A 26,833-nucleotide genomic window follows, 5' to 3' on the forward strand; every position below is an offset into this window, starting at 1 on the left:
TCCGGGCGGAAGCGTTCCTGGCCGGGGACAGCACCGCGCGGACCAGCGGCGGCGAAAACGCCCTCGGGACTACAGCTGGCGGCGGCCGCGCGGCATGGCGGGAGCGACCGGGGGGGCCGCCGCCCCCCGCCCCCCGCCCCGCCCGGCACCGCCCCCGCGGCTGGAACCGGGGAGCGGCAGCGCCGGGGCCCCGCGGCCGCGGCCGAGTGGGGAGCGGCGGCTCCGATGCGGGACCGCGGGGCGGGCTGCCGTCGCTCGCGGCTGGAGGGCCCCGGGAAGCCGTGAGCAAAGCCGCGTTTGGATCGGGCAGCCCGCAGCTCCGGCAGCCGCGGCCCGTCGCAGGCCGGCGCCAGCCGCTGGAGGTGGCGGCCCACCGCCACCCGTGCCGGGCGCCCCGCTGCGGGGGCGGGAGCTGCTCCTGCCGGGCCCCCTGCGCCCCAGCCCACCCTGCCGCCGGCTCTTCTGTCACCGACAGCTCGGCCCCCCCGGGCACGGTCTGAGAGGCTTTTAAAATCTGCTCTTTATTTTATTTGGGTTTCATTTCCACTTGCAAGCCAAGTCTGTTCTCTTAAAAGCAGCTTTATTTTTTCCTATTACCATACAGCTCGCCAAAATGTGTAGTAGCTCTAACCCTTGCTTGCTTCATTGGAGTTCATACAGTACGCTTCCAGCTCCAAGGTCATGGTGTAAAATCAATGACACTACAGAGAATGTGCAAAGCAGGCCCTTCCTTTTGTATTGTCTGTCACGAAAAGGCAAAGGCACACGTTTCCAACATTCATGGTAAGAAAACATGCACAGCACATGCTCTAAACAGCCAATGGAGTCACGTAACAAACAGCGAACAAAGCTTGAAAACAATACACGCAACAGCCAAATCCAGCGAAGCGCAAGGAAGCAGGCGCAGCAGCCTATACAACAGTGCAAAAGCCACGTAACACCGAGTACAAGGCCCTGTTTGACTTGATCGCACATGAAACGTGCGAGAGCAGCATTCCTTAACCAGGCACTCACAGCGCACGTCAAAATCCTCAGGGCTTCTCACGCCGATCCTCCCTGAGCAGCCTGTCCTCGCCAGGGCACCGCTCCACCGCCGCCGAACCCCAGCGCGCAGCCGCCCGCCGCGCAGCCGCCCCAGCGGCCTTCCCGGCTGCCGGGGGTCTCTCTGCACAACGGTGGCCCTGCTGCCGTCCCGCGGCCACTATGCTGCAGGGTGAGCCGAGGACAGCGCTGAAAGAGGCCCCACGACCTTCTCTTCTGCAGCCGTTGGGTACCATCATCTCGTCGCCCGCCAGTGTACTTCCAGAGCCCAGAAGCGGTCCTGCACAGCGGTCTAGGTCGGGCTGCTCTAGGAAAGGTCCCCTTTGAAGCACTGTTTTGGTGTCATTGCACGTTCTCCCGCACCCTGGTTAAAGTGACCACAGTACGTGGGGACACCAGGCTAGCTTCCGTACCTGCGTACTCGCCACACGCACCGAGAACAAGCCCACAACTCGCAGGGGATGGTAACCTGCAGCAGGCTGTCAGATGCCCGCCTGGTACTTTTGAGTTCAGTCCATCACTACTACTTACTTCAAAGACTGATAGTTTAGATGAACCCTCAAATCAATTTTCTTACAATAATATTAAACAATGGTTTGGGATTTTTTTTTTCCAGAGAGTTTTATTAAATATACTACATCAGTATCTTGTTCTCCATAATCTTTTGATCACTCACAGACTGACTTGCTTAAAAATGTATTTTATAGAAAAACATCTGCAAAATTAAAGCTAAAAAAAATACATATTACACACATCTGGACAATCTGCATGTTAGCAAATAATACCTTTTATTATTTGACCTGAACATGTGCTTAAACAAGGAACATACTCATGAAACAGGACACACTCCTTGAATATGGCACACCTCAAACTACTCAGACTAAAGGAAAACTAGTGCAATTGTGTTTAATTGCATCTAACGATAGAACGATAAAAACTGCTTTCTATTCCTTTGTTTTTCTATTTTTTCCAAATCCATTCCATTTGTTCTCTTCCCACCACAACAAAACATCCAGTGGTTATTCCTGCAGATCACTGTCCTTACATTGCGTGAAGCAAACTTCTTATCGGCTGATCCATATTTACATTGAAGCATGCAAAGGAGGATACTGCAAGTATTTGCAACGCAAATCTATTAAATACATTATAACTGAACAACAAGGTGTCCTTTTAACACTGCAATTCTATAGCCTTTATCGGTGGTGGAAGTTTCCAGTGTATGAATTATAAAACAGCATATAATTCAGAAACAGAAACAAAGGATTTTGCAAATTGTTTGTATTTTCAACTATTAAATCTTTCCAAGAGCTGTCTAGCGCCGAAACCAAAGCCAGCTATTGAGTAGCCAGAAAGCTACAGTAATTGAATACATGATCATTTCCCTTTTAGCACGCTCTTTGTTTTCTTCTTCCAGAAGTTGTAGACGGCGATTAAGTTTGATTATCTAAAAATAAATAAAGGCTTTTAATACCTCATTAAAATTTGCCAGACTTTCCAGAAGCTTCTGAAGAGCCATGTAAAATTAGTATCTCAGACAGATGGATTTTAAACACTTGATAATTTTACTTTCTATCTTCCATTGCTAGTGATCAGATCATGCTGTCCCTAATAAGTGGGAACAGAAATGGAGTCGGACTCTCCAGATTCCCAGAACAATACAGGATACAGGAGAGCAGCCCAGCAGGGGTACAGAAGGGATGTCTCATCATATCTGTTACGGATACCTTTGCAGCCACACAGAAAACCTGTTCCCCCATTTTACCACTACAGCTTTTTCTTAATATTATCAACTACTATGCTTTACATACCTGTCGTCTTAAGGAAGCAGCATCTACAACTGTCATGTCATCTGGTGTTCCCTCAAGCGTAGTATCCAAGTTGGAAAGACCATATCTATCAAATAAGAGAGATAGCTTCGTGTCTCATCCACGCAAAGATTAGCAGGTACCATATTTTATCAACATTCTAGTAGATGTATTTTTTGGTGGTGAGAGAGAGAAGAATTCTAAAACTTTTTTTTCCCAGCTTTTACAGAGTTGTCTATTTCAATAGGATCCTAACTGAATAAAGCATAAGCACATACAAAATGGGAAGTGCTTGATTGAATCTGGGTTTATTGCTCTCCACGCTTAAATGAAGATTCTCCACACAGACAGACTTCTTGCTGTCACTTGGTCTCTCAAAAGACTGTTTCCAGTTATTTAACTGATTAATGAAACCTGAAAATCGCCTGAGCTAAAATGCCAAAGTTGCAAGAGACCTGGCAACAGATTAGAAATAACTAAATGAAGACTTGGAAAGAATTGGGTGTCTTATGCTCAGTATGTACTTAAATATCCCAAGTGGACACCTACTGAGATGATCTCAGTCACATTAATCTCAGTATTTTAGGCAAAGAGCCTTGCAAATAAAGAGTCTAGTGTGGAGACACTTTGCATGCATTAGAAAGTTTGTTCCCAGAGCACCTCTCAGTTTTCTGAAGGTAGCAATTCAGAGAAAGCATTATTCTAACATCAGGGCAAGTTAATTAAATAAGGCACATTTATTACCAGTTGGGAAGTGGCAGAAAGTCTACATAAAGTATGTGTTTTGATCACCCAAATGCTACCTCTTAACCAGTTTCTTTTCCAACAACTAACAGGTAAAAGTAGTTCTTGATGCTGCACCTACCACTGAGCTTCTCACTTCCTATCCTAAAACCTCAGTTGCCAGTATTAGTTCCCCTTGACTTGCTTTCTCATTAGGCATATAAACAACTGCTGCAAACAGCTTAGGACATTGAACAAAATAATGTCAAGGCTACCAAATTCACAACCAAATACACCTAAAAGAATGCTTAGCATTTAATGACAGTTAATGGTCAACTTCAACTAATGTGAACACAAGCAGAATTCCTGAAGCTTGCAGAATGCACTTAAGTGCAGATACTACTATTGCACTTAAGTAGCACTGCATGTTCTTTCATCACTTTCAGCAAACGTCTATAGAATGCCCTCAGCTCAGGCAAGATTCCCCCTGCCACCCCAACAGACAACGTGTCAAGAGTTTCCCTGTATCGTTGTTCATTAATATATTGTTTCCAAATAAGAACTGCTGTTTGTAGATGAGAGTTGCATTAGTCCGGACTTAGATAACAATGAGATCCTTGAGCAACACTGTATAAAAGATAGGAAGTTAATTATGTTTTGATCTGTGTTTTTTTGGGCTGAAGGGTATACAGGGAGAGGGAAACCTTCTCCAGGTGAGATCAGGAAAAAAACAGCTTTTAGTAAGGGAACAGTCAAATAAGCAATTATCTGTCAACAGAGCCATATCTGTTTTAAAAACACAGTATGGAACCAAAAAAAGAAAAGTTTTGGCAACTCCTTTTGTTAGAAAAAGATTTTCTCATTAAGGATATTATTACTTTTTTATTCTAAGGAGACTTCAAACATTCACTTAACTGTGATTTATGCTATTTACTACTTGTAGTTCTTTCAGTTTGGGCAATATGAAAAAGACTGAAACTATCGTTTGTTTGGTTTTTTTTTAATTTCCTCAGTGCTCTGAAGCTCACATGGCTAACTCAAAAAAGTTATTTTAAAATAAACCTAAGTTAATTATAAAACAATTTGAACATTTCTGCTCTTAAAAAAAAAACTGAAGCTTTGCACGCATAAAAAAATAAATCAAGCTTTCCTTACTACTACAGGTTCTCTGAAAGCCAAAGAGATTTCTGAGGAAGGTCTTTTTGTAGCCATTTTTTTTATTTGTAGTAGATGGTAAAAAAATGAGAAAATCCCACCAGATCCACAGCATAGTTGTCCCTCACCATCTCTTGGGAAAAGCAGAGAGGTTCATCATTTCAGTGAGATGAGCACACCTCCCTCCCAGGTCACATAAATTTAATATAAAGTCACAGTGTATCGCCACTGCTCTACCAACTTCCAAACCATTCCAGGTATTAAATCAAGAGGGTTACCAGCCAGAAATTCCTTGAGATAATCTCTTGGACCATTACAAAAACTGAATTCCTGAGTCAGAGAAGAATCACCTGCTTGAATCCAGTGTCTACTTAGGTACAAATGTAATCTCCATTTCGATGAAAACACAGAATTGTAGTGGCAAATGGGAACAACAGATGTGGAAGGGACTATTTTTTTTTCCTTCATCCTGACCATGGGATTATGTTCCAATCTTATATCCAGTTCCACTGAAACCATGTCAATCCGCCAAGATAAAGGCAGTGAAAAGGCATCCAGCTACAACTAACAATCACAGGCATGTTACTGAGAACACCTGGAAAAAAAATACAGTGATGCAAGGCCAAATTTTCTAGCAAGAAAAATAGGAAACCCACTACTAAATAGAAAATACTTGAAGTAAACTGCTGATGTAATTTAAGAGCCTTCCCTCGCACATTACTTGGAGTCAGAATTTTGTAGCACATTTTATCTATTAGACAAGTAAGGTCTTCGCAGGTGACTTGGATGGGTAAGGAATAAAGGCCTGAAATATCTCAAGAGTTGAAAGGGAGGATAGAAATGAGCATTGTGTTTTAAAATAAGGATGCTAGAAATAGGGAAACAGAAGCCTGAAATTTAGAATCTAAATTAGTGGATCATGACTAATGAAAAAATACTCTTTACCTGGTGTTGTCATGATGAGGGTTAGAGGAAGTGGTAGCAGCTGACCCACCACGTAACACTGGCCTACAGCAGGTTTTTGTAGGTCGAAAGGACAAGACAGAAACAGGAAATGACAAACAGAGATAAGAGGTAAACCACACAGAACAAAGGAACATCAAAATACTTCCACTTATATTGTATGTTTCAATACAATATAGTATCTATTTATTTGGTTGTAAATTGCACTTTCATAGTTCTCTTATTCAAATTTAATCAACACTGAATGTTTATGCAGCTAAGACCTGTAGGCAAATTTTTGATGATATAGCTTCATTTATGGAAGACAAACTGTTGAAATAGAGATTTGGGTGGAGGTTACCAGCCTTATAAAATAACCATGGGAAATTTTAGGTTAAAAAAAAATCCCCCCCAAAACCAAAACCCCAGCCAACAACAATGGAGGAAAAAAAAAAAGTATCTACACATACTTATAAAAGCCTTTTTAATCATCCTCTCCTTCCTCTAGGGAAAGGGGAGATTTGTCTTTTCTTTATTCATCTATGCTAGATGTAATTCAGAAAAGCTGGGCTAGTAGCATAAGGACCATATATAGTCCAAAGAGAGGTAGATCTCTCCAGGAAGAAGTGACTAGAAGCTTCAAGTAGATGGTATGAACACCCTTCTAAGTGTTGCTCTTTCAATTTCTTTTCCTTTTGTCTCTAGGCAGAGAGGAAGAAAAGGTAGAGTTTTTTTAAATTGCTGCAATTATATAATATACATTAACTTTGCAATAAGAAGTTACTGTGTCCTAATTTACAGCAGTACCTTCTGACAAAGGTGGTACTATGTGTTTTCAGTCCCTCTGGTAATGAGGCATTAGCGTTCCACATCTATGATGTGTAACAAACTATTCAAGAGCCTGCAATCTGTTTTCAATTTCTTCCACTTTCCCAATTCCAACAGGAGGTACTTGTAACCATGCATTTAACCCATCTATACTCCAGGCTATATGATTAAAGACAAAGAAAATCTAGGTTTGAAGATCTTTACAACAGGTACATGTAGGAGGCAGAGGCTTGGTGCTGAGGTGGCTGGGAGAACACTGTGGCCTGGCCTGAAAATGAGCAAGAACCATGCACAAACGTCACAACCACTAGTTTCATTTAAAAGGATCAGGATCTAGGAGCCTTAGCAAATTCTGCTACCTGATACAATACTGGGACTAAGTCCTACTCTAATCAGCACCATAAGTGCATACCACAATGTTTTTCCGTCTAGCACATAAGATAAGCCAGCATTTTGTGTGTTTTACAAAAAATTACAAAAATTCCCAATACATACGGTAAAAGAATATTCTTACCTAAATGCATGAGGTCTTGCAGAAAGTTATCAAAAAAAGGTATTCCTATTTTTTAAGCGGAGGAATAATTCAGCTAGTCTAAGGTCTTGTCTGACAGATGCTAGAACTAAATACTTTGAGAAAGCGTAAGAAATTCAGCGAACAGCAGCTATGGAACAGGTTGCAGAATTTCTCTGTGAACATAAGTCACCTGTAATTGGCAGATATGCGAACGCCAGCTTGTCAGTATCCAGCAGGCATTTCCCACGCCATCAGACACAGGACAACATTTGGATTTTGCGTAATGAGAGCAATAGGTCTCAAATGCTCTCTAAACTCTTGGCCTCTGTGGTATTTTGTGGCAAAGTCTTACAGCTGTTGCAGAACTAATCAATACTAACAAATTCACACTACCCTTCCCAAGGAAAGCCACAGGCTTGAGGGTAGCTGAGGGCTACAGCAAGGAACAAAACTAGAGCACTCTGGGATCTGTGCAAATCAGGAACTTAATCTAAAATAAGTCTTTAATCCCACTTCCCAACACAGCCCAGGCTGTTGGGAGGCTGCACATGATTTCTTCCTTTTCTTTGCAGTTCACATTTTATTTCTTTACAGGTGGACCCAAAAGGATCACCAGAATATTCCCCTGCCTCTCCCACACTTTTTACTTGCTTGCTTTTATATACCAACAAAAAAAAAAAACCAAAACATTATATAGATCACAGTGGGCTCGTAACCGAGACCACCTTACCCCAAAATCAGTAGCAAGTTTTTTGGTAAATACAGAATGCACAAGTATAATATAGTCAAGCTATTAAAAACATAGCCTTCTTTAAAAAACTGAGTACAAATACATCAAAACTTTGAATTTTCTGGCTACTTCTGTCAATTCCATCCTAAACATTAATACATGATCAGAAGAAGCCATAACTCTGAGGCCATGTATACTCAACACTTAACTATTTCACTGCAAATACAGCAGCAGCCTGAAACATGAAGGGAATGCAGAGTAACACAATTTAATAACAGTGGGAAAACAGGCAGTAAGGCAATGATGAAACGAATCCTGTCTGTCTTCCTCCGCTTAGCGCAGAGCAGGGAATGGAAATACCACAGTAACGATGCAATCATAAACACATGGTCTGGGGGGAAAACAACAAGGTGTGGACAATCTGGGTACCTGGGTCCAACTTCCACACACACAGGGGGCTGAGGCCAGCACATTCTCTTTGTTCGGCAGAGACAGCAGCTATGTTCACCTCTCACTGTACTTTAAAACACCTCTGGAAATCTCAGAAAGGCCACAATAATGGGCACTAGGACTTTACAGACGTGTTCTGGATGTGAAGTGGGTAAGAAGCTCAGCTTCTAAAGTACAGAAAGAATTGCTGCACTGAAGAATTGGTGACTGGACGAAACTACTCTCCTCGCTTGTCTCAGTGCTGTAAGCAGTTACTTCAATAAAGCAACACGGTTTTTCCCTGGCTCCTTCACATTTGCAGACCCATTTCATTTTCTTCTGAACTATATTATCCGAAAGTCATGTGTAGCCCTCTTCCACGGTCTTAACTCACATCCCATTTTATTTCTACCATGAAAAATATCATTAACTTGCTCAACATAAAAAGTGATCTCATAACACCTCAGGATGTGATTATGTGGGTGAAGTTTGGCATTTAAGAAGAATAGTGGCTTTTTAGAAAGGGCTATCCTGAAGAAAGGAAATAGTAATAAGTTTCCATACTTTTTTCCCCTAAATAAAAAGGTATTGACCCAAGAGATGAAGAATAGTTCAGATAAAGTACCGATTTCAACACAACTCTATTCAGACAGGAAATTGCCTTTTTTCCTGCATTTAAGACATCACTAAAATCTCCTTAAATGTAAGGGATATTTTTTGTTGTTGTTGTTGTTGCCTAGAGCATAAAAGATCAGTCTTTAAAAGACTCTAGGTATAGGCCCTACAGTCATCCAACAGAAATTGAAACAGAAAAATGGTTAGAACTGGAAAACAAAACTGACCTATTGTCCTTGTCCAAGCTGAAGGAAATGCAAGAGTAAACAGACAGTGTAAACAATGATCATCAAACTGTTGCCCATTTAAATAACCTATTATGCGAGCAGTGCCAGCTAAACTAGGCATAATTCATTATCTGCAGCAGTACAATCAGCACCTACCGTTAGCAGTTTTAGTAGACTGGAAAATATTTTGGAAAAAAAAAAAGCAAGCCATGAAACAAGTTAAAAATATTTCCAGTGAGTAACACATAGTCATATCTTGTTCATTTTAAAAGATCTCTTCCAGTATTAAACATAAAAATGTTAAAATAGATAAGGTTTTGAGATAGAAAGCACATTATGCAGCGCAAAAGAACAGAGTGCAGGTTTGGAGCAATTTAAAATGAACAATATTTTGCAACCATGCAAGTGGATTATCCAAATTTCACATTCCTACGCCAGCTATAGAGTAAAGGTGGGTATCTAAACACCCAACCACAAAGAATACACTTTCACCTTATTGAAAAGTTCAATTTTTTTGGCACCTATTTGTTCACAGGCAACTAGAAACAGGTTTCCCATTTCTTCTAGGAAGGTTAGTAAGAACACCTCAAAAATTAACCGAAACCAGGAAAAGCAATGCAGCTTTCGAAGTATTCAGAACCCCAGAAATTTTCTGATCACTGAAGTAAGCTGAAAGTGTATGTATGCATATGTGTATGTCTTCCAGAATCCAAGAAAACATGGGCAAGAACATTCCTAATGGAAGCCAGGAATAAAACCTGTTAGCTTCACTGCAGACTGGGGAAAGGGCTAGAATTTCAGTCTGTATTTTAACAAGGACTCTTGGCACAGTATCTGTAAGTGCTATTATTCACAGACAGTAGAATTCCTCCTTATCTGGGAGCTTTAATTTTGTAAAACAAAACAAACTTATAATTCCACCTAATTTTTAATATTGACAAGGAAAAAAAAAAGTATTGCTGTCCAACTGTCGACAGGCATCAAAATTTTAACAGCTACAACCTGAAATTTCAGAGTCAGGGTTAAGCACCCAACTCACAGAATTTCAAGGGGAACTATGCAGCTCATTTATTTTTGACTTTTTTTTGTTTGTCTTTTTTTAAGTCCCAGGTTAAGAACATAAAGGCCAGCAAGACTGGAGTTCTATACGATTCAGGAATGTTAACATGGGCATTTATATACTGTCAGATCAGCAAACATGGTGAGCTACAGGAGGTGCCAGTTTGAAAAGTGACTGCAAACACATACACATTCCCAATAAGATTGGCTTGATAGTCACATTTTATTACCAAAACAACTAGAAAGCACATTATTTAACTTCACACTACAAAATATTAAGAGTGCTGCTGGGATATTAGCAACCAGAGGCAGATGGCAAATTTCAAAGAACTGCCTAGCACAGGCCACACTGAAGGGCTGCAGGAGGAATGAGCCGTTCCTCCCACCGTTCTTGCCAATTATCTCCTCTAATTCAACCTCTTGGCAAGCCCTAGAGGTCTCACCAAGCCCTACACTAGAGATAACTGTGTGCAATTTTTACCTGAACCTCTGTGCTAGCATACTATTGAAATGAAAATTGCTTTTGGTAAATTAACCTTGCCATTATTAGTCTTTATAGATGTTTCTGTAGTGTTAAACATGCCATTCTTGTAACGCTTAGAAGTGCCAAATCAAAACAGTCCAAGGATACATCAAATGGGCAAAACTCCACTGAAGAAAATGGAAATCATAGAATCATTGAGGTTGGAAAAGACCCTTAAGATCACTGAGTCCAACTGTAAACCTAACACTGCCAAGTCCACCACTAAACCATGTCCCAAAGTGCCACGTCTACCCATCTTTTAAACACCTGCAGGGAGGGGGACTGATTGTCATGAGGCTTGTGTTGGCTCATTACCTCTCAAAGTATCAGCTTATCCATAAAAACAGAGACAGCATTAATCAGAGGAGCAACCAGCTTCCCAGCAAACATTGCCTTTCTTACTCTCAGCATCCAGGAAAGTGGTCACCATCAGTCATGTGTCAACCAGAGATAACTATTCCCAGTATAAACTGAAACAGACTGAAGTCCTGACATGTTATCAAAAGCAGAGTCTGCAATGCCTTGCATAATATTCTACCCTGTTTCTGCACATTTGTTTTAATCCTTTATGACAACATCAACCCAATCTTATTGATTTGCACCATTGCTCACCAACAGAAAAGCAGAAGACAAGGCTAATAAATTTGCGGGCTCAGGGTCAAGTATTAATTGCAGAAAACACTGACAATCTGGGAACAGCAGAATCCCTTGCAGTCACAGACTAACACTTCCTATTTTGATTTTTCTTTGGAAGGAAACCAAAACAATGCTATATTTGACTGAAACAGAAGCATTTTGAAATGTGAATTTTGGACAATTAAATTGCTTATGAATAGTGAAAGCAAAGGAAAGCGAAAGCAAATAATTTCATCTCATTATTTTGTAAACAGAAACCAAACTCCACTAAAAAGGAGAAAAGAAAATAAAAAAAAGGCAGCAAAAGCTGGCAGAATCAGTGACAACCAATCACCTGCGGTTTTCATCCAGCACATCCAAGACCTGCTGGTAAGCCCTACGAGTGGAAGACTGGATAAACGACAAAATGCCACGAGCAGAGTAAAGATTAGTTCCATCTTCAGGCAACATATTGGGAGGACAGACACGAGCCTGTTGCAGTGATGGTGTCACACTGTTCGTACAAGCATAGTAAATGAAGAGAGAAATACTACAGTCAGATTTTAAATTTAAAAAAAACTTTTCAGATAGACCCCATTCCAAAATGCTTATTGCTTGCTTTTGGTTTACCCTTCTCCCACCACTATAAGGTAGCACTCCCAAATTCTAGTAACATAGGGATCGTGAGCTACATTGATATATGATCTTCAGAAACAAACCCAAGCAATAATCCAAGGACACAGTTTTGGTCTGTTATACAAGTTAGTTTTAGAAAGTCCTTGTCCAGCTAAATCTGTACCTGTTGAAGTCAGTATTCAAGTCCTCACTGACATCAAAGAGAAAAGTGTTTTTACAAGCACTGGTGTTTTAAAAAAATCCTACCCATAATCTCTTTCAAAACACAAGCCTTTTTCAATAAGGAGAATCTCACACAGAGCTGCTGCAACAAAAATTTTTCTTCAAGCCGTGACTAAAGACCAAGATAGTATTTTGATTTGCATATGAACAAAGTTTAAAGGCTACTGCAAGAAATTCCAAAAAAGCACAGAATTCATATCCCAGTGACAACAAATTACATGATCTGAGTTTTTGACTATGATGCAAATATAATATTTAACATACAAAGGACTGAAATTCAAACATGACCATTTGGATCATACAAACCTCATCTCTATCAGACAGAAAACAGTTTTAATAAACTGCCTTTGATTTGCTCATGTTTCTTTACACTCAACCTGACTTTATCCACATTGTCCTTTACACATCAAGGTATTTTTTATTTTATTTTTTTAAATCAGGAAACTTTAATTAAAGTGATATGCTTTTTTAATAGGAAGTAATTTTTGTTAACTTAATTGTAAATACTAACACAAATGCAAAACAAAGTGTGAGTCACTGTACCCTTTAAGTCTTGGAATAGTTTTTATTCCAAGATTAGCATCCATAATTCAACACATTTCCTTTGATCTTGCCAGCTGCGCTTTGCTCCAACAGTTTCTGGAGTTAAGAGTGCCAATCTTCCCGCTTTTGGCATTTTTATGAAATTAAGCAAAGCATTAGTGGCTGAGTGCTTGGAAGCTGGTTTGATATTTAGATAATCTCTAGATGGGTCATAATTCCATGGATACTCTTATTTTGAACACAGTTGTTCTGCGACTGGCTGGGACCAAGATCACAAAACTGAGTAAGAAAGAAAACGCAATTGAAAAGACAGATTCAAAGCATGTAACACAGATGTCAGTTCACTCACAGAAAAGTTCAGCCATCCTGTGCTTCAAGAGACATGCAAAGACAGACAGCAGTGGCTGGTGCTTGACTGATACTGGTCATTATTTATTACCTAAAGTGCAAGTATCTTTTCATGCTGCTGTAGAGTACATTTGGAGAAGAGAAAGTAAAAATGAGAAGGAGACATCAATAAACATCTACTTTGCTTCTTTACAGCTTTTATCGTTCTCCAAGACTTGTAGGATCCATCTTTCTTTTACATTTATGATGACTTCTACTTTGCAATCAATGGTAGTGGTCACATCCACACATTTTACTCTTGAATTGCATTGGAAATGCCAATATTGACTAGAAAAACATCAAGAAGCAGGGGCAAGTATGGAAATACTGCCACTAAAGTGAATTTATGAGAATTTCTACTCCTTTGTGGATTTGCTGGCTTGAGGGAAATGAGGGAAGAGCTGAAGGCTTGAACTCATAGTATGTTTTATATTAAAAGTATTTTTTGCTGTTCATCACTTCAGAGTTTTACAGAATAGGTTGAAAGACAGCTTAAAAAAAGGTAACAAACAGTATTTAGACGTATTGCAAACTAGAAGACATTGTGGAATTCCTGTTGTCCGGAATGGTATTACTGTAAATATCACAGTAATGTTATTTGCATACAAAGTCTTCTGTAGATACTGAAAAAAAAAATCCCCAAAACCTATTTAACTAAAACTGCACAAAATTCTCTAGAAGAAAGTTACATGTGCTGATTAAATGGAAAGTGTATATAATAAGGAAAAATCAAGGCAGACTTCCGAACTAGATAATTCCTAACCCCATGGTCTAGTCCCTGGACTACTTTATGCTCGTTGTTTTATAGGTGGCTTCTAAGAAAAGGCATTTTCAAGAGATTATTTCATTCTTTTTAAGATATTATTTAATTCTTACTTAAGAGAATATTTAGTTTCTGAAATTATTTAAGAGATTATTTAAATCTATTTGCTCCTGGATATGAGCTAAACTGTACAGCTACATGAATTTACTCAAATTTTCTCTATAAAGGCTATTGCTAATTTTAATATCCTTCTAAAGAGAGACCTCTCTCTTCCTTTCTGTCTGAAAGTGAGACTAATTCCATGAATGGCTCAAATGTCAGGGTTAAGGAATACCGGAGGGGGGGACAAATAAGAAGCCAAATTTTTCTTCTATCCTCCTTTTTCAGGATTCAAAATTATTGTCCTGTAAACACGTGGTAGTAAACATTTTGACTATGTCAGAGACCACAGAGAAGAAATATGATGAAGTAAATATCTGATACACGAATCAGCCAAGATGACATAAGAAAAAACATCTCTAACATAACAGAAATTCTTTAACATTTAGTATGACTACTTATAATTAGACATTGTGGCTATCTCCCTTCTCTCCTCCATTTGTAGTTAAATGGTCTTAGTCCTAGGCATACTTTTGTTACAAATTTCTGAAAAGAATTCTTGTATACAGCTCCAGCCACCTATTTTAGCACTCCCTGGTTACAAACACCAGTCAATTCCAGAGTTTGGAACCAAAACAAACAACATGGAATTACAGAAATTACTATGGAAGAGCACAGAAACATTCTACTATATGCAGAGTTCTTAGCTTAGCAGTCATCTCCCCTAAACCTTCTCAAAACATTTGTGATGCACACAGGATTTATTTCAGGTATTTCTCTAACTTATAGTTCTGGAAGTATCAAATGAGAGGTCAACAGATTTAACTAATCAAGGTTACTTTAAATTCAACCACACAGACAGACTGTATTCTCATTAAAGACATGCACACCGTTACCTTTTTCCCCACAACTTGCATGAAGAACAGAATTTCTCAAACTGTGAACCTGAACTCTCTAGAGAGGTGTGTTTTTCTAAGGGAAAGGCTGGAGCAGAAAAAAAAATTTAAACATTGTCCCCTTTTACATGCATTCTTGGTGGTTTGTTGGCTTCCAATGCAGAAGCTGAATCCTTGCATTCAACATTGGCTGGCAATGGCCAACAAAAAGCTTTGTTTCTCCAGCCATTCAAGAACAGCCAAACAGCAAAGAATCAAACAAACCAAAGCTATCTTGAAATTAAATTTTTCTTTACAAATCAGTTCTTAGTTGAAGCTGTCCCTTTCCTTTTGCCGCCAGGTATTTTCCCTTGTGTTCTTTACACAGGGAAACAATTTGACAAAGTTTGAGAAACCCTGAAGCAAAATTAGAAACCACACATTCAGTGTAGCAAAGGCTGTTTCAAAATTTATATTCTAAACTACAGATACTTAGTCAGAAAATTAGTACTGCAGAGAGCTACATAATTAAACACACTCTTGATTTGCATATACCAGGTAACATTTAGGCTTACGTGCAATCCTTAGTCGAAAGAGGTGACTGGAACCGTGGCATTTTATTTCTTGGGACAGTATCTGATCTGTGCCACCTTGAATAATAATTGTAATCTCTTAAGTAAGCATCCTTATAAATAGAGGGATTGTAATTTAGAGAACTGTCATTTTTCCTACCCAGATAGATAGTTATTGTACAAGCAGGTGACTACCTGTTAGTCTCATTTTTTTAAACACATTTGAGAATTACTGTCTTAAGTGAAGTCCAACTCCCGAAAAATTCTCAGAATTATCTCTGCGTGCAACTGGATGACAAGAAGAGAAAAACAACAGAAAAGAAACAACTATTTGTACCATATAGAGAACATTGTCAGATTGAAGCAAAAGAATTGGCTGGGTTCCCTATCACAATCTATTCCAGAATGTTTAATTTTGTCACTTTGTAGGTGAAGCACTGGAATTTTGCACAGTACATCCGAACGTTTTGTCCAAGGAGGACAACAGTGTCCCAGATTAAAACTTGAGTATTATAGTCCTATTTAGAAAGCAAAGGTTTTAAAAGGCAGTGCTCCATGTGCCTTTTCAATGGGGTCCTCATCACAGCATCCAAGTAGACTATCATGTCTATCAGGAAGTTGAATCAAGGAGGTAACAGAAACAAGCATTTTGAAAGAAAAAAAATATTGTTTGGATAAGAATTTAATACTTGAAGGAAAACATGGAGTCTCTTTCCTATTTGAAGATGTGAACTAGGCTCTCAGAAGCACAGGAATAAAGAGCTGATCTTTGTAACATAGTATTTGTTACTGCAGAAGTAAACTACTTAGACATGGTATGAACTTAAAAGTCAAGTCCGTTTTGATGAAGCAGCGATGTATCGTTACAGTAATTAGAACAAAGATTATTTTTTTCAGCCAACACTGGAAACAAGAACTTTAGGCGCAGCTGGTTTCTTGTGTTTTTGCAGCACTGGGAAAAAAAAAAAACATATTTCTAGAGGGTAAAGAAACTTCAATGTGATATAAATGAGGTAACAGGTGTACAACTACGTTTTCTGTAGTGCAAAGAATACATTTGTAGTAGAATTTATCTACTTAAATGATGTAATTTATCAACAAGGAAGCTAAACGTAGAAGACATTTACCACAAACCTCTAACAGAAATAGTAGTCTATGAACTAGGTGATACCCAGTACCATCTGAGGTAGCATAATTTACATCAAGCAGGTTTGTTTGCTTGTATTGCCTATTTTGAACTATAAAATAAAACTTCCACGAGTGGCTTCTCTAAGTAGCTACCACAGTGAAAACAGAATTCTGAGTTATCAATTTTGTTTGTAGAATTGCTACTTCTGGTTTTATTTACGTGCAACTTGCAATTTTTTTTTCAGTTTACAATATATGTCCTGTGGGCCTAAATTGTGAAGGAAACAAGAGCCAAGAGAGACCTTTTTAACCAAGTACAAAAGACTTGGCTTTCCTGCATTTGTGTAAGCCATACAAGTTCCACCTTAAACATACTGTTTTCATACTCTGAATTCACATAGCATTCTCCTGAAAGTTAGCCAGATACATAGTCGCATTCTGCACGTGGAGATTGACAAAACCTGTATGAGGGAGAAATGCCAGATTCAACATGACTGAGAATGCCGCAGCATGTTCACAGTGATTTCTCTTTTTGGAGTCAGAAGAAGCAATGATGACAGAAAAAGCAGCAATTTCTAGGAACCTCAATGATTTCAAAGCAGATGATCTACACATTAGGCACAGCATAACTTCTGTCTTAAGAAAACAAGTACTTGAGAGGTCAAGAGACAAATGAAGTTCTAAAATACGTTATCTGCAGGCCAGCAAGTATGGAATGCTGCAGAGAAGAAAGCAAGCTTCTTCCACATGGGCAGCAGAGAGCACAGATACAGGAGGCTCAATATTAGCTAGCTGTCATTTTTCATACAAGCAAAAGAGAAAATATCCTGCATCAATCTAAAGTTTATATAATTTTCTTAAAAGACATTCATAATGGAAACTGCTTGGCATTGGAAGTTTGATTTATTTGACAGACATTATGCAGGCGCTATAGCATGGGCATCAAGAGAGGAAAACTGGTCTCCAGATGTGTCATAATTTTCTGGCTTTCGTAAATGATAAATTGAGTCACGCAAGCTACCAGTTGTATGTTCACTGATCACATCCTTTTTCAATTTACAGGATTCCGAGTTCTTATTGTATTGCTAAGCCTCTGAAGGACTGCTAGTAGATTACTAAACTGTGACAGCAAATAATATTCAGATCGTTTAAACTAGTAATTTCATATATAGCTTCTGAGCAACAGCTAAGCACATAGGTGAGTTTTACAGATTTATGATTTTTGGATTCAGAAGTCCAAATGTATGTGAGAAATCTGATGGCAACTGGATATATCCAGCCAGAGCTCATCCTGCCAGTTTCTCAGATGGCTGGCTGGGCAGACACAGCCCATGACTTTCAAAAGAGAAAACTAACCTGGGGAGCAAGGATAAAGTGATTTCAAGGAATCACAAGAATTCATACACCATCTGTTTTTTCTTTAAGTCCAATACTGGCAAAGCAGAGCTGGTAACATCAAAGGGGTAAACTTTTTCACAAGCAGCTTCCATCACATGAAGACCATCTATTCCAGCATGCATCATGTACAAACTATCAGATAGGCAAGTGAAGGCCATTCCTGCAGTGAAATTCTAGTATGGTCAGTCCAACAGGACAACTGATACCACAGGGAACTTGGGCACTTAGTAGGCTGCTAGAACACCTGGAGACCGAGCTGATCAGGAGCTTATGGATGTTGATCTGGTTTTGCCAGCCCAGTGAATATATATGACTCAGCAGACTTGAGTACCTAGACATGTGCAATCTATAAGCTTGTATGAACCAAAAGCCTGATTAAGAAGAGGAAGATATGCAACAACATTTCCATGAAGATCTAGAGAAAGAGAAGGAGAATTATGTCTAGAACACGCATCAGAGTACATATCACTAGTTTTAGACAAACAGGTAGACAGATATGTAGTACATATAGTACCTTCTAGTGCCCCTGCTGTAAATAGAAGAAAACAGACATTTCTAGGACATAATTCACGTGATCTATTTTAGAGTAAAAATAGGTAGACCCTAAGTAGGTCGTGCACTTATTTCCCTCTAGTTACTGAAAATTAAGTTTATGGTGATTTAGCAATAGTGTTACACAGTCTACATTGGGACAGATCAATCCCATCTTTTAGGTCTTAAAGCTAAGATCCTTTCAACAAGGGCAAGTATCCTTTACGGTAGCTGTATTAGGAATCTTTTACATATGAGTTTTAAGTGTTACACTGCAAAAACAGTTATTGCCAGGTGGAAAAATGCTGTCACTCAGAATAAACCGTGATTAATCAAAGACTGTCATATCTAATAAAAATATACAGACCTGTATGTCTTCAGAAAGCACCATAAGAATTGCTGCCTCAGATGGTATCAATAGATGAAGTTTCCAATTTTAAATGCTACTTGCCATTTTGGTCTCAAAAGATTAAGAGATATACTCACATATTCCAATACATTAAGTATATTGCCACCAAAGAAAAATTACTTATTCTAATATTTATAAGAAATACATATTCCTTTTTCTATGAATGAAAACCATTACATAATACCAACAGTGACAGAACCAGGAATATTTTCATGCACAAATAACTCAATTTCCTGAAAATTTGGGGGGGGGGGGGGGGGGGAGAATATTATACCAGCTCAGAAACTGAAAAATCTCCTGAAGTAACAATTCATGATAACTGGTAAAACCAACTGTGAGCCCACAAACACTCCCACCCATCCACTGCAAGAAAATACTTTGCAGATGAGTCACCTCACTAAACAAAAAGCACAGGAATTAAGAAAAATGCTGGCTTTATAATATTTAAAATTGTGTACTTGCCACAACATACAAAATATTAACGAGGAGATAAGGAACAAAGGAAATACGTAACAAGGCTCTAGCTGGGTCCCTGCAGGCTGTTGTTCTACTCACATGGAATCATTTCGGGCCAGCTGGCCATTCTGTCGAGTAGCGTTTTCACTCATGGAACGTTCTCTCTTCAGTCTTCCCACTGAGCGGACCTGCGTAAAAGGGGAGAAAGAGGGAGATAAAAGACAGGGAATTCCAGGAGACATTTAATAATTTGCATTGGAGATTTGTAAGTTAGATCTGCCCTCAGATACAAAGGCATGTTTTCATGAGTTTCACAGTGATTAGGAGGAGAACAACTGATGACAGGATCTGATGATGGTACATGTAAAACCAAGGTCCAAAGTTATTGCAATCCTGTTGTTATCTATCCATATGATCTGATGCCAAAAGTATGAACAAACAGAATTTTGAATATGTAAGAAAGCAATATTATGTTTAATATTACTTCCTATCACCGGAGATAAATATATTTCTACTGTATTTTATGAGACTGTATTTTATAGAATATGCAGCTTCATAAATATTTTTCAGTTTTTAAGATGTCAGTTACACATCATCCACCTGGATGCCAATGGTCTACCATTCTTTGAAGTTGGTTTTCAGAGTTTTGTTAAAACTTACTAATTCTATGTGGTGTTATACCATCTGGCCATGAATTCCAAAGGTTAACTATACACGTTAAAAGAATCTTAAGTTTGTTCTCTGATAACCTACAAATTAAAAAAATCCTGCAGCTTTCTCTTCAATCAAAAGGATTTTTTTGTTAAAAGTATTTTGAGTAGTTCTAATTATGACTTTACTTTTGTAAGTACTGTGTAAGCTTACTGAGCATGGCAACACCTAGCCATCTTCCAGTTAAATATGGAACTTCAAAGTCATAATTAGAACTACTACTGTGCTAATAAAAATATTTTTATATTTTCCCAACTTATGTTAGCAACAAGTAGATCTGCACCACAGTAGAGAAACCATTGGTCATTTCACTTTCTTTCGTAGAATGCTTCTCAACTAAAGAAAAAGCAAAATAAGTACTAGCCTCTTCATTTTGAGGTGTCTGCTGTGGAGGTTTTTCTAGGTCCAAAAAATCTAGCGGTCGATCACTAAGAGAAATAACACGGGGAGGAGTTTTCAATGCCAGTGGTTTGAATGGAGTAGACTGAAGAAGGTCAAGGTCTGGTGGTCTGGAAAATGGAATGTCTTCACTATTACCTGCAAGAACATCAGTTGTCAATAGAAAGCAAGCTGTTCTGAGGCCTGAGGGCTAATGCTAAAGTCAAAAAAGAGGCAGTTACTTCCCCTGACTATGCTAAATAATTAAGTATACCTTTCTTTAACAGGGCGTGTATGTTAAAACCTATGGTTAAAGCTCTCAAGACCACGGTAATTGACACTTATTTGAGCAGTTTCTCTGAGAACAATGGTCCTGAGTAATCCTGAGCAACATCAACTGTTATTGCAAGCGAGGGCACTTTTAATCACAAGACATAGTCCTATTAAAAGTGTATTTGTTTAGAAATACAGTGACTGGGGATGTGAAGATGTCACTCTTTCAAAGCATAAAATATATGCATGTCACACATTTTGCAAATCTTAAGGCCTTCAGCAGTTCTAGGTCTGTCACTATAAAGCTGATGACCATAAATACCCAAGAAGTACTGAGAGTGCACCCAATAATAGACAGATCCTTAACATAATTAGCATTCTGATTATAATCAAACACATTTTGCATGGCTAATATATAGTACATCCCCAAAACTTGCTATAGTTACTTTAGCTTACAGTTAATTAAGAAAAATCAGGCATAAATCAATAAACATTATTTTTTTTTCTCCAGAAATGGTTTAGTAAGATGAAAAGTCAGCAATTAAACCTTCTGTTCATAATTCATTCATTAACTGTCTCGACTACAAGCTAGACCAAAACTATTCATGAAACATTTTCAGAGTTTAAGACACTTCCTAAGTCAAAGTCAATGAGCAATAACTGTTTGAAACCCAGAAAACATTTTACAGCTTTTTCTTTTAAAAATATGTCAATATATATTTTTGTCCATCCAGAAATTTGGGGAACGAATTTCAATTTTTGCCTATTTTTCTTTTATGGAGATGCAGACATACCTGCCACTACAATCCGCTCTGGAACTTGCATAGTTACACTGGCATTTGGAAATCCTTCCTGGATGCCCTTCTCCAGGTCAGCATTTTGAGGAGCTACCTTGAGTTTTTCTGGGACCCTCATGCGCTGACTGATTCCTTCGGTGTATTCCATTTCATACTGAAGGCGATTAATTTCTGCCATCTCGGCAGCTGGAGATGGGAATGCAGCCCCACTCATCCTGGCAAAAGAAAACCAAAAGATGTAATAGCAATATAGGAAACCAGCAGAAAGTGCGTAAAGGAAACTCTTTGTTTGGATTACTAGGCAAGTGGTAGATGATCCTAACTGAACAGACTTACTTAGAGAAACAAGTTATACGATAAAATTCATAGGAACCGTAGTCACAAGAAGCCGAGAGTTGAGGGCAATGACAGAAGAACAAAGTGGTGCTGTAGGCAATGCTCAAAGCTGCACTGAGGGTCCTCAAACTGAGCTGTGACAAAAAAAGGTAGAAATTCTGCATGTAAGGTACTATTCCTGCACAGGCTGGCAGAAAAACAAACAAACAAAGAAGAATTGGCAGGATTGGCAGGAAACCTATTCAGGATTGGCAAGAAATCGGAAATATTGATCTGTATTTACACAGATCCAGTGTACCAGTATTTGAGAAAATGGATGAAGTCTTACAAAAGTGCATGTTGATGTAGGAGAACAAAAGAAAGGGCTTGGCTTGGGCAGCAGCCTTCTGCTTGCCATCAGTCATCCAGATCTCACTCCCAGTCACCCAGATCTCACTCCATCTTACAAGGACAAAGTTCCTTATCAACAGCTCTCAAATCAGCTTGAAAACCTAGCATATTCATAAGCCATTCCTAATCACAAGCAATTCTGTAAACTTCTCACTTCTGAATTTTTCTGTAAATGAAAATCTTACTTTGGCAGAAGATACAGATACAAGATGGGCAGAGAGATAACAAGACTTTATTTACACTTTAAAGGGTTTGCCAATACTTTATATATACATTTTCCTAGAAAAGAAGGGGAATATCATATGAAGCAGTGGGGGAATTTCCTAGAATCTAGGCTGTGAGAAACTTACTAATATGGCAATTGTGGGGAGCCACATCGAAGACAAAGACCAAGATAACTGGGTTTTTTGAGGTTAGGTTTAAGGTTGAGAGAAAAAGAAATCCTACAGCTGCACTTGGAGGTAGGCTGGAAAGGGGCTACTGATGGAAACTGTGGGCCAGAAAGGGAACGTGGATGGCTGAGAGAAGTTGTTTACCTGGGCAGTGGCTAGCGGACCTTGTTGATGGCTCAGACCGAAATTACGGTTATGGGCTCGGTTAAGAGAGCGACATCCCAGAGCTGCAGTTAGAGCAGGGCTGGAAAGGGGCTCCCAGAGGAAACTGTGAGCTGCAAGGAATACTCGGTTGTGAGAAACTTTTCATCCAGGCAATGGCTGTGAGGCCTTGTCAACAGCTCAGACTGAGATAACTGCTATTTTTAGGGTTGAGAGAAATATGTATTTCTACACATATATGTACACACACAATATGTAAATATAGTTATCCTGGCACATTCACCTATGGGAAGCATAGCTTACTCTAGCAAGAAATCTTTTAGTGGTATTGCTTGAAGTAGTTCCCTAAATGAAGTAATCTATCCTGGCAAAAAGGCAAGTTTTGCCACTATAGTTGCAACTACATTCTTTTACTATTTTTGGCAGCAAGGCTACGTCTGTTGCTGCGTGTGTGCTTTCATAAGCTGAACATGCAGAACTTTGTGAACAAAACACCTCAGTGCAGACCACCTAGGTGGCAGGCGAGACTGACCACAAGCCATTCTCCCTACCATCACACAGAAGCAATACTTTCCATATTTATCAATAAAATCTCAAACTAATAGTAACCTTCAGACAACAGAAAGAAGCACACAGAAGGATCTGGATTGTGTAACACTATATTAAATGCACTCATTTAGTATATTCAATGTGATCCACTTGGCAATTCATCCTGGGATCCTCAATGTTCTTTTCGAGACTTCCTATCACCACAGATCAAATGAAAGAATCTCATTCATCTCAAAGTCTCACTGCAGCACAGTAGGAGAACTGGTGGTCAGAGAGAAGGCAAGAAGGTCACTGTTTATGTAAACTTTAAAAAAAAAAAAAAAAGTACTTAAAAAGGAAATACCTGAAGTGATGCAGATTTAATTAATCTATTATTTATCTATTTTTAATTAATTTTAATTATTAATTCTTACTGTACATATGTATCAAGTGAAAGGAACTGGAACAACCCATTTAATTAGAAATAAACACTTTACAGGAGTTCAAGAGGTGCTTAAGCAGCAGTGTCACTTCAGAATTCTTAAGTTTCACTGTGGGGTTTTTTTGTCCCCACCCTTTGGTCTTGCAAGCTAGATTTGTCCCTCTTGCAAGACATTGGCTAGATCAGCCAGTGACATGAACAAAGTACACAGTCTTCTGACATTTCCACATTCCAAAAGGTATTTTTTATTTCAAAACATGGTCTATGACGATTAAAGCATTTCCAGATCGACAGGAGTAAAAATCATGATGTCAATTATGAGACCGAATTTTAAGAAGAACTTAAAGTACCCAGAATATCTACTGGTAGCAGCTTAAAGAATAGTTATTGCTCACAAGACTTGACAACAGGTGTTTCACTGCTTGTTCACGTTCCCATTTTGAAATACCTGTACGGCTCTACGTTTTGCCATCAGGTATCACTACAGTGCAGCAGTGTGTACACCACAGCCTCCTTAAAGTTTGGCATTGCTTTTGTATATAAGTCCGCATGACAACTGCTTTCCAGCTGTAAGGTAAAACACACACAAGAAGGACAGCATTACAACAGTCGCTTTATAAACTATTTAAAAACTGAATATCACTGTGTGGGTTTAGCTGTACTTGCCAAGGACCTATAGATACAATACCTCAATGTCCTCCTGCTCTTGTGTTCTTCTCATCTACTTTGCATCACTGAGAATTGTATTTTCTGTCAAAGTGATTTCAATTTTACCCCTTTTTACAAGAGAAGAGCAAACCAAGAAACTGTGAGATGTCAGCAACAAAAAACTTACATTATTTAAATGGGGCTTGTTAACAAAACCCCCAACTACTTACAGAGAACAAAAATCAGAGTAATGTTTTCTGTAATGTTCTTGTTACACAAAGCATTTTACAGAAGACATTAATAATAAATCAGGGAGAAGGAGGATTTTAAAATTGATATTTACAGAACTAAGTAGCTCTGAAGGGCCACGATAATAGAAAATAAGTCTGAGAATGATGAGACAATAAAAATATAATCACAAATACAGGATAAATAAAGGACAGAGAGCAGCTGAAGCACAAATGAGCATCAGCGGCGTTTAATGAAAGAGCGAAAGGAAGGAGAAAATCCAGAGGAGGATAAGGGAAGAGAGAGTGAGAGAAGTTATATAAGGTGAATTACATGTGTTTGGAAAGACGCAGGGGTACCTCCTTCCCCCTCTCCTGAACAGGAGCAGCAACAGAAGAGATGGGGATGAAGCAATGCATAGGAATTTGAAGGATGACTTTTTGTCAGCATTCTGGTAATAATCGGACATCGGCCATATCTGTGCTGCAACCAGGAATGCTACACACAATGTGGATGTCCGAGTTAATCTGAGATATATGAAGATGAGTACTGGTAACAGCATAGCTGTGCCAGCGCTGAGATCAGAGCAGAGTTCACAGCCTACACCGAACTAACTGTAACTTCTCCAGCTGCATTATTGTTTGTTCCTGATGCGGTTGCTTTACAGCTAGTCTGTTCAAGTGCACATAAGCTACAAAGTGCTCCTTTGGCAAGTGTCTAGATATCCTTTGACAAGTAAAAGGGGAAGAGGAGGACTTAAAGCAAAGTTAAGGACATGTATTATAGGACCCAAGGACCCTATGGGACCCTAAAACTGCCAGAACATATCACAGACGCATTCAGGATGAGAGCCTATGAAACAACAAAGCACTAACGGAACAATTTGAGGGAAAAGAGAGCTAAGTGTCGGCTAAACGCTGAAAGCTGTTCTGCATAGTACAGTTACATGTGTTAAACTTTTAAAATACATTACCTCCTCTCCTTAGCACAAGAATGACATGAACAAAAAATATCTATTATACATAAACAAGGCTATGGGATCACACAACACTTAAGGCTGCATTCTTTCAAGTTTGTTTTACTCCAGTTGGAGGTTTTAACACAAAACACCTTTTTTCTTTAAAAATAGAAAAAATCCTGGAAACATTTGGAGGAAAAAAATTGTCACAGCCTGACAACCATTTCTCTGAAACACCCAAACATTCATCGTCTTGTGACAGCATTCAGAGCCTTGGGCAACAGACGCACTCAGCTACGCCAGAGGACGGGAACCGGGCGCCCAGGATTGCGGAGGAGCCCTCGGCGTGCGCAGGCGCTCGGTGGCACTCGCGGCCGCCCCGAGCGTCCCGCCGGTCCCGCCGGGGCCGAGCCGCCCAGGCTCGCGTCCAGGGCGGCGGCAGGCGGCTGCCGGTGGCGCTGGTCCCGCTACTCAAACGCTTCCCGTAAGGCGCTGGGGACGCCGAGCTGGGGACGCCGGGACCGCTGGGCGTGCGAGGCCGGGCAGCGGCAGGTGTCGGGCAGCGGCGCCCCGCACCGCAGGGACGGGGCGGCCACCGGCAGGGCGGCGGGCAGGAGCGCCCGGGGAGCCGAAGGGGTGCCCCGAGGTTGGGGGGGGGACGGGGGTAGGGGGGGGGACGGAGAAGGCCGCGGCGAGGCACGGGGCGAAGAGCGGGGCTGGGGCAGGAGGGGGCCCTGCGCCACGGGGGAGCAGGGCTGTGAGGAGACACGGTCGCGGGGGGACGACACGGGCTGAGGTGGGGCTCGGGCGGAGGGGAGGGACGGCTGCGAGGGCGGGGGTGGACAAGCTGGCGCTCCGCAGCCCGGGGGGGCCCGCGGCCGGGCTAAGCCCCCTCGGGAGAACCTGGGGACGCTGCCGCCAGGCCCTGGCAGCCCCTACTCACCCAGAGCGGCGGAACGGCGGCCGGCGAGCCCTTGCCTTGCCCTGCCCGGGCCGCTCCTGCCCCGCTCCGGACCCTGGCGCTGCCTCGCGCGGGCGGGGGGTGGTTCGGCGGCGCGGCGGGCCCGCTCCGCGCTCCTCAGGTACGAGGCACACACCGGCCTGCTGCCCCCATCGGGCTCCCGTAAGGGCTGCCGGGCCGGGGACCGCGCGTCATGTGACCGAGAGAGGGCGGAAGCGGCTCTCGCTGGTGCCTCACGTGCGAAGGAGCCGCAGGGCACCCATTTTTAGTGAGGGAAGGCGGGCGCCGCGCAGGCGCGCTGGAAGCTGTCCCCAGGCCGCGGCGCAAGGTCACCCGCGGGGCCGGGGGCCGCCGGCGCTGGGGCCGGGGCAAGCGGCGCCGCTGTCGTGGCGACCCGCGGGCCG

At 40.6% G+C, this 26,833-nt stretch overlaps 1 protein-coding gene across 8 annotated transcripts; it reads right to left on the reverse strand.

Moving 5' to 3' along the window:
* Positions 1 to 508: 508 nt before the first annotated feature.
* MFF (mitochondrial fission factor) lies at positions 509 to 26,603 on the reverse strand. Of its 8 annotated transcripts, XM_082320465.1 has the most exons (11): positions 23,337 to 23,479; positions 22,647 to 22,777; positions 21,721 to 21,854; positions 21,382 to 21,599; positions 20,301 to 20,473; positions 19,325 to 19,413; positions 15,307 to 15,381; positions 11,562 to 11,720; positions 5,670 to 5,732; positions 2,850 to 2,934; positions 1,412 to 2,485 (listed from the first exon to the last, which is right to left on the reverse strand). In XM_082320465.1, exons 1-11 carry the CDS (start codon positions 23,338 to 23,340, stop codon positions 2,354 to 2,356), a joined length of 1,263 nt encoding a protein of 420 aa, XP_082176591.1. In that variant the 5' UTR covers positions 23,341 to 23,479; the 3' UTR covers positions 1,412 to 2,353. The 8 variants fall into 8 exon arrangements, with proteins under 8 accessions (XP_082176586.1, XP_082176591.1, XP_082176584.1 ...); XM_082320460.1 differs by lacking the exons at positions 1,412 to 2,485; positions 15,307 to 15,381 and adding an exon at positions 509 to 1,405 and having other exon boundaries at positions 23,337 to 23,480; XM_082320458.1 differs by lacking the exon at positions 15,307 to 15,381 and having other exon boundaries at positions 23,337 to 23,476.
* Between the last annotated feature and the right edge of the window lie 230 nt (positions 26,604 to 26,833).

Source organism: Platalea leucorodia, assembly GCF_965183815.1.
Source record: "Platalea leucorodia genome assembly, chromosome: 8".
NCBI lineage: Eukaryota > Metazoa > Chordata > Aves > Pelecaniformes > Threskiornithidae > Platalea > Platalea leucorodia.

Coding starts and splice junctions, on each gene's coding strand:
- MFF (XM_082320465.1), bottom strand. Junction 11,721..15,306: donor CTTTCGACTAAGGATTGCAC/GTAAGCCTAAAT, acceptor TTGTACGAACAG/TGTGACACCATCACTGCAAC. Junction 2,935..5,669: donor CCTCATCATGACAACACCAG/GTAAAGAGTATT, acceptor CTTATTTGATAG/ATATGGTCTTTCCAACTTGG.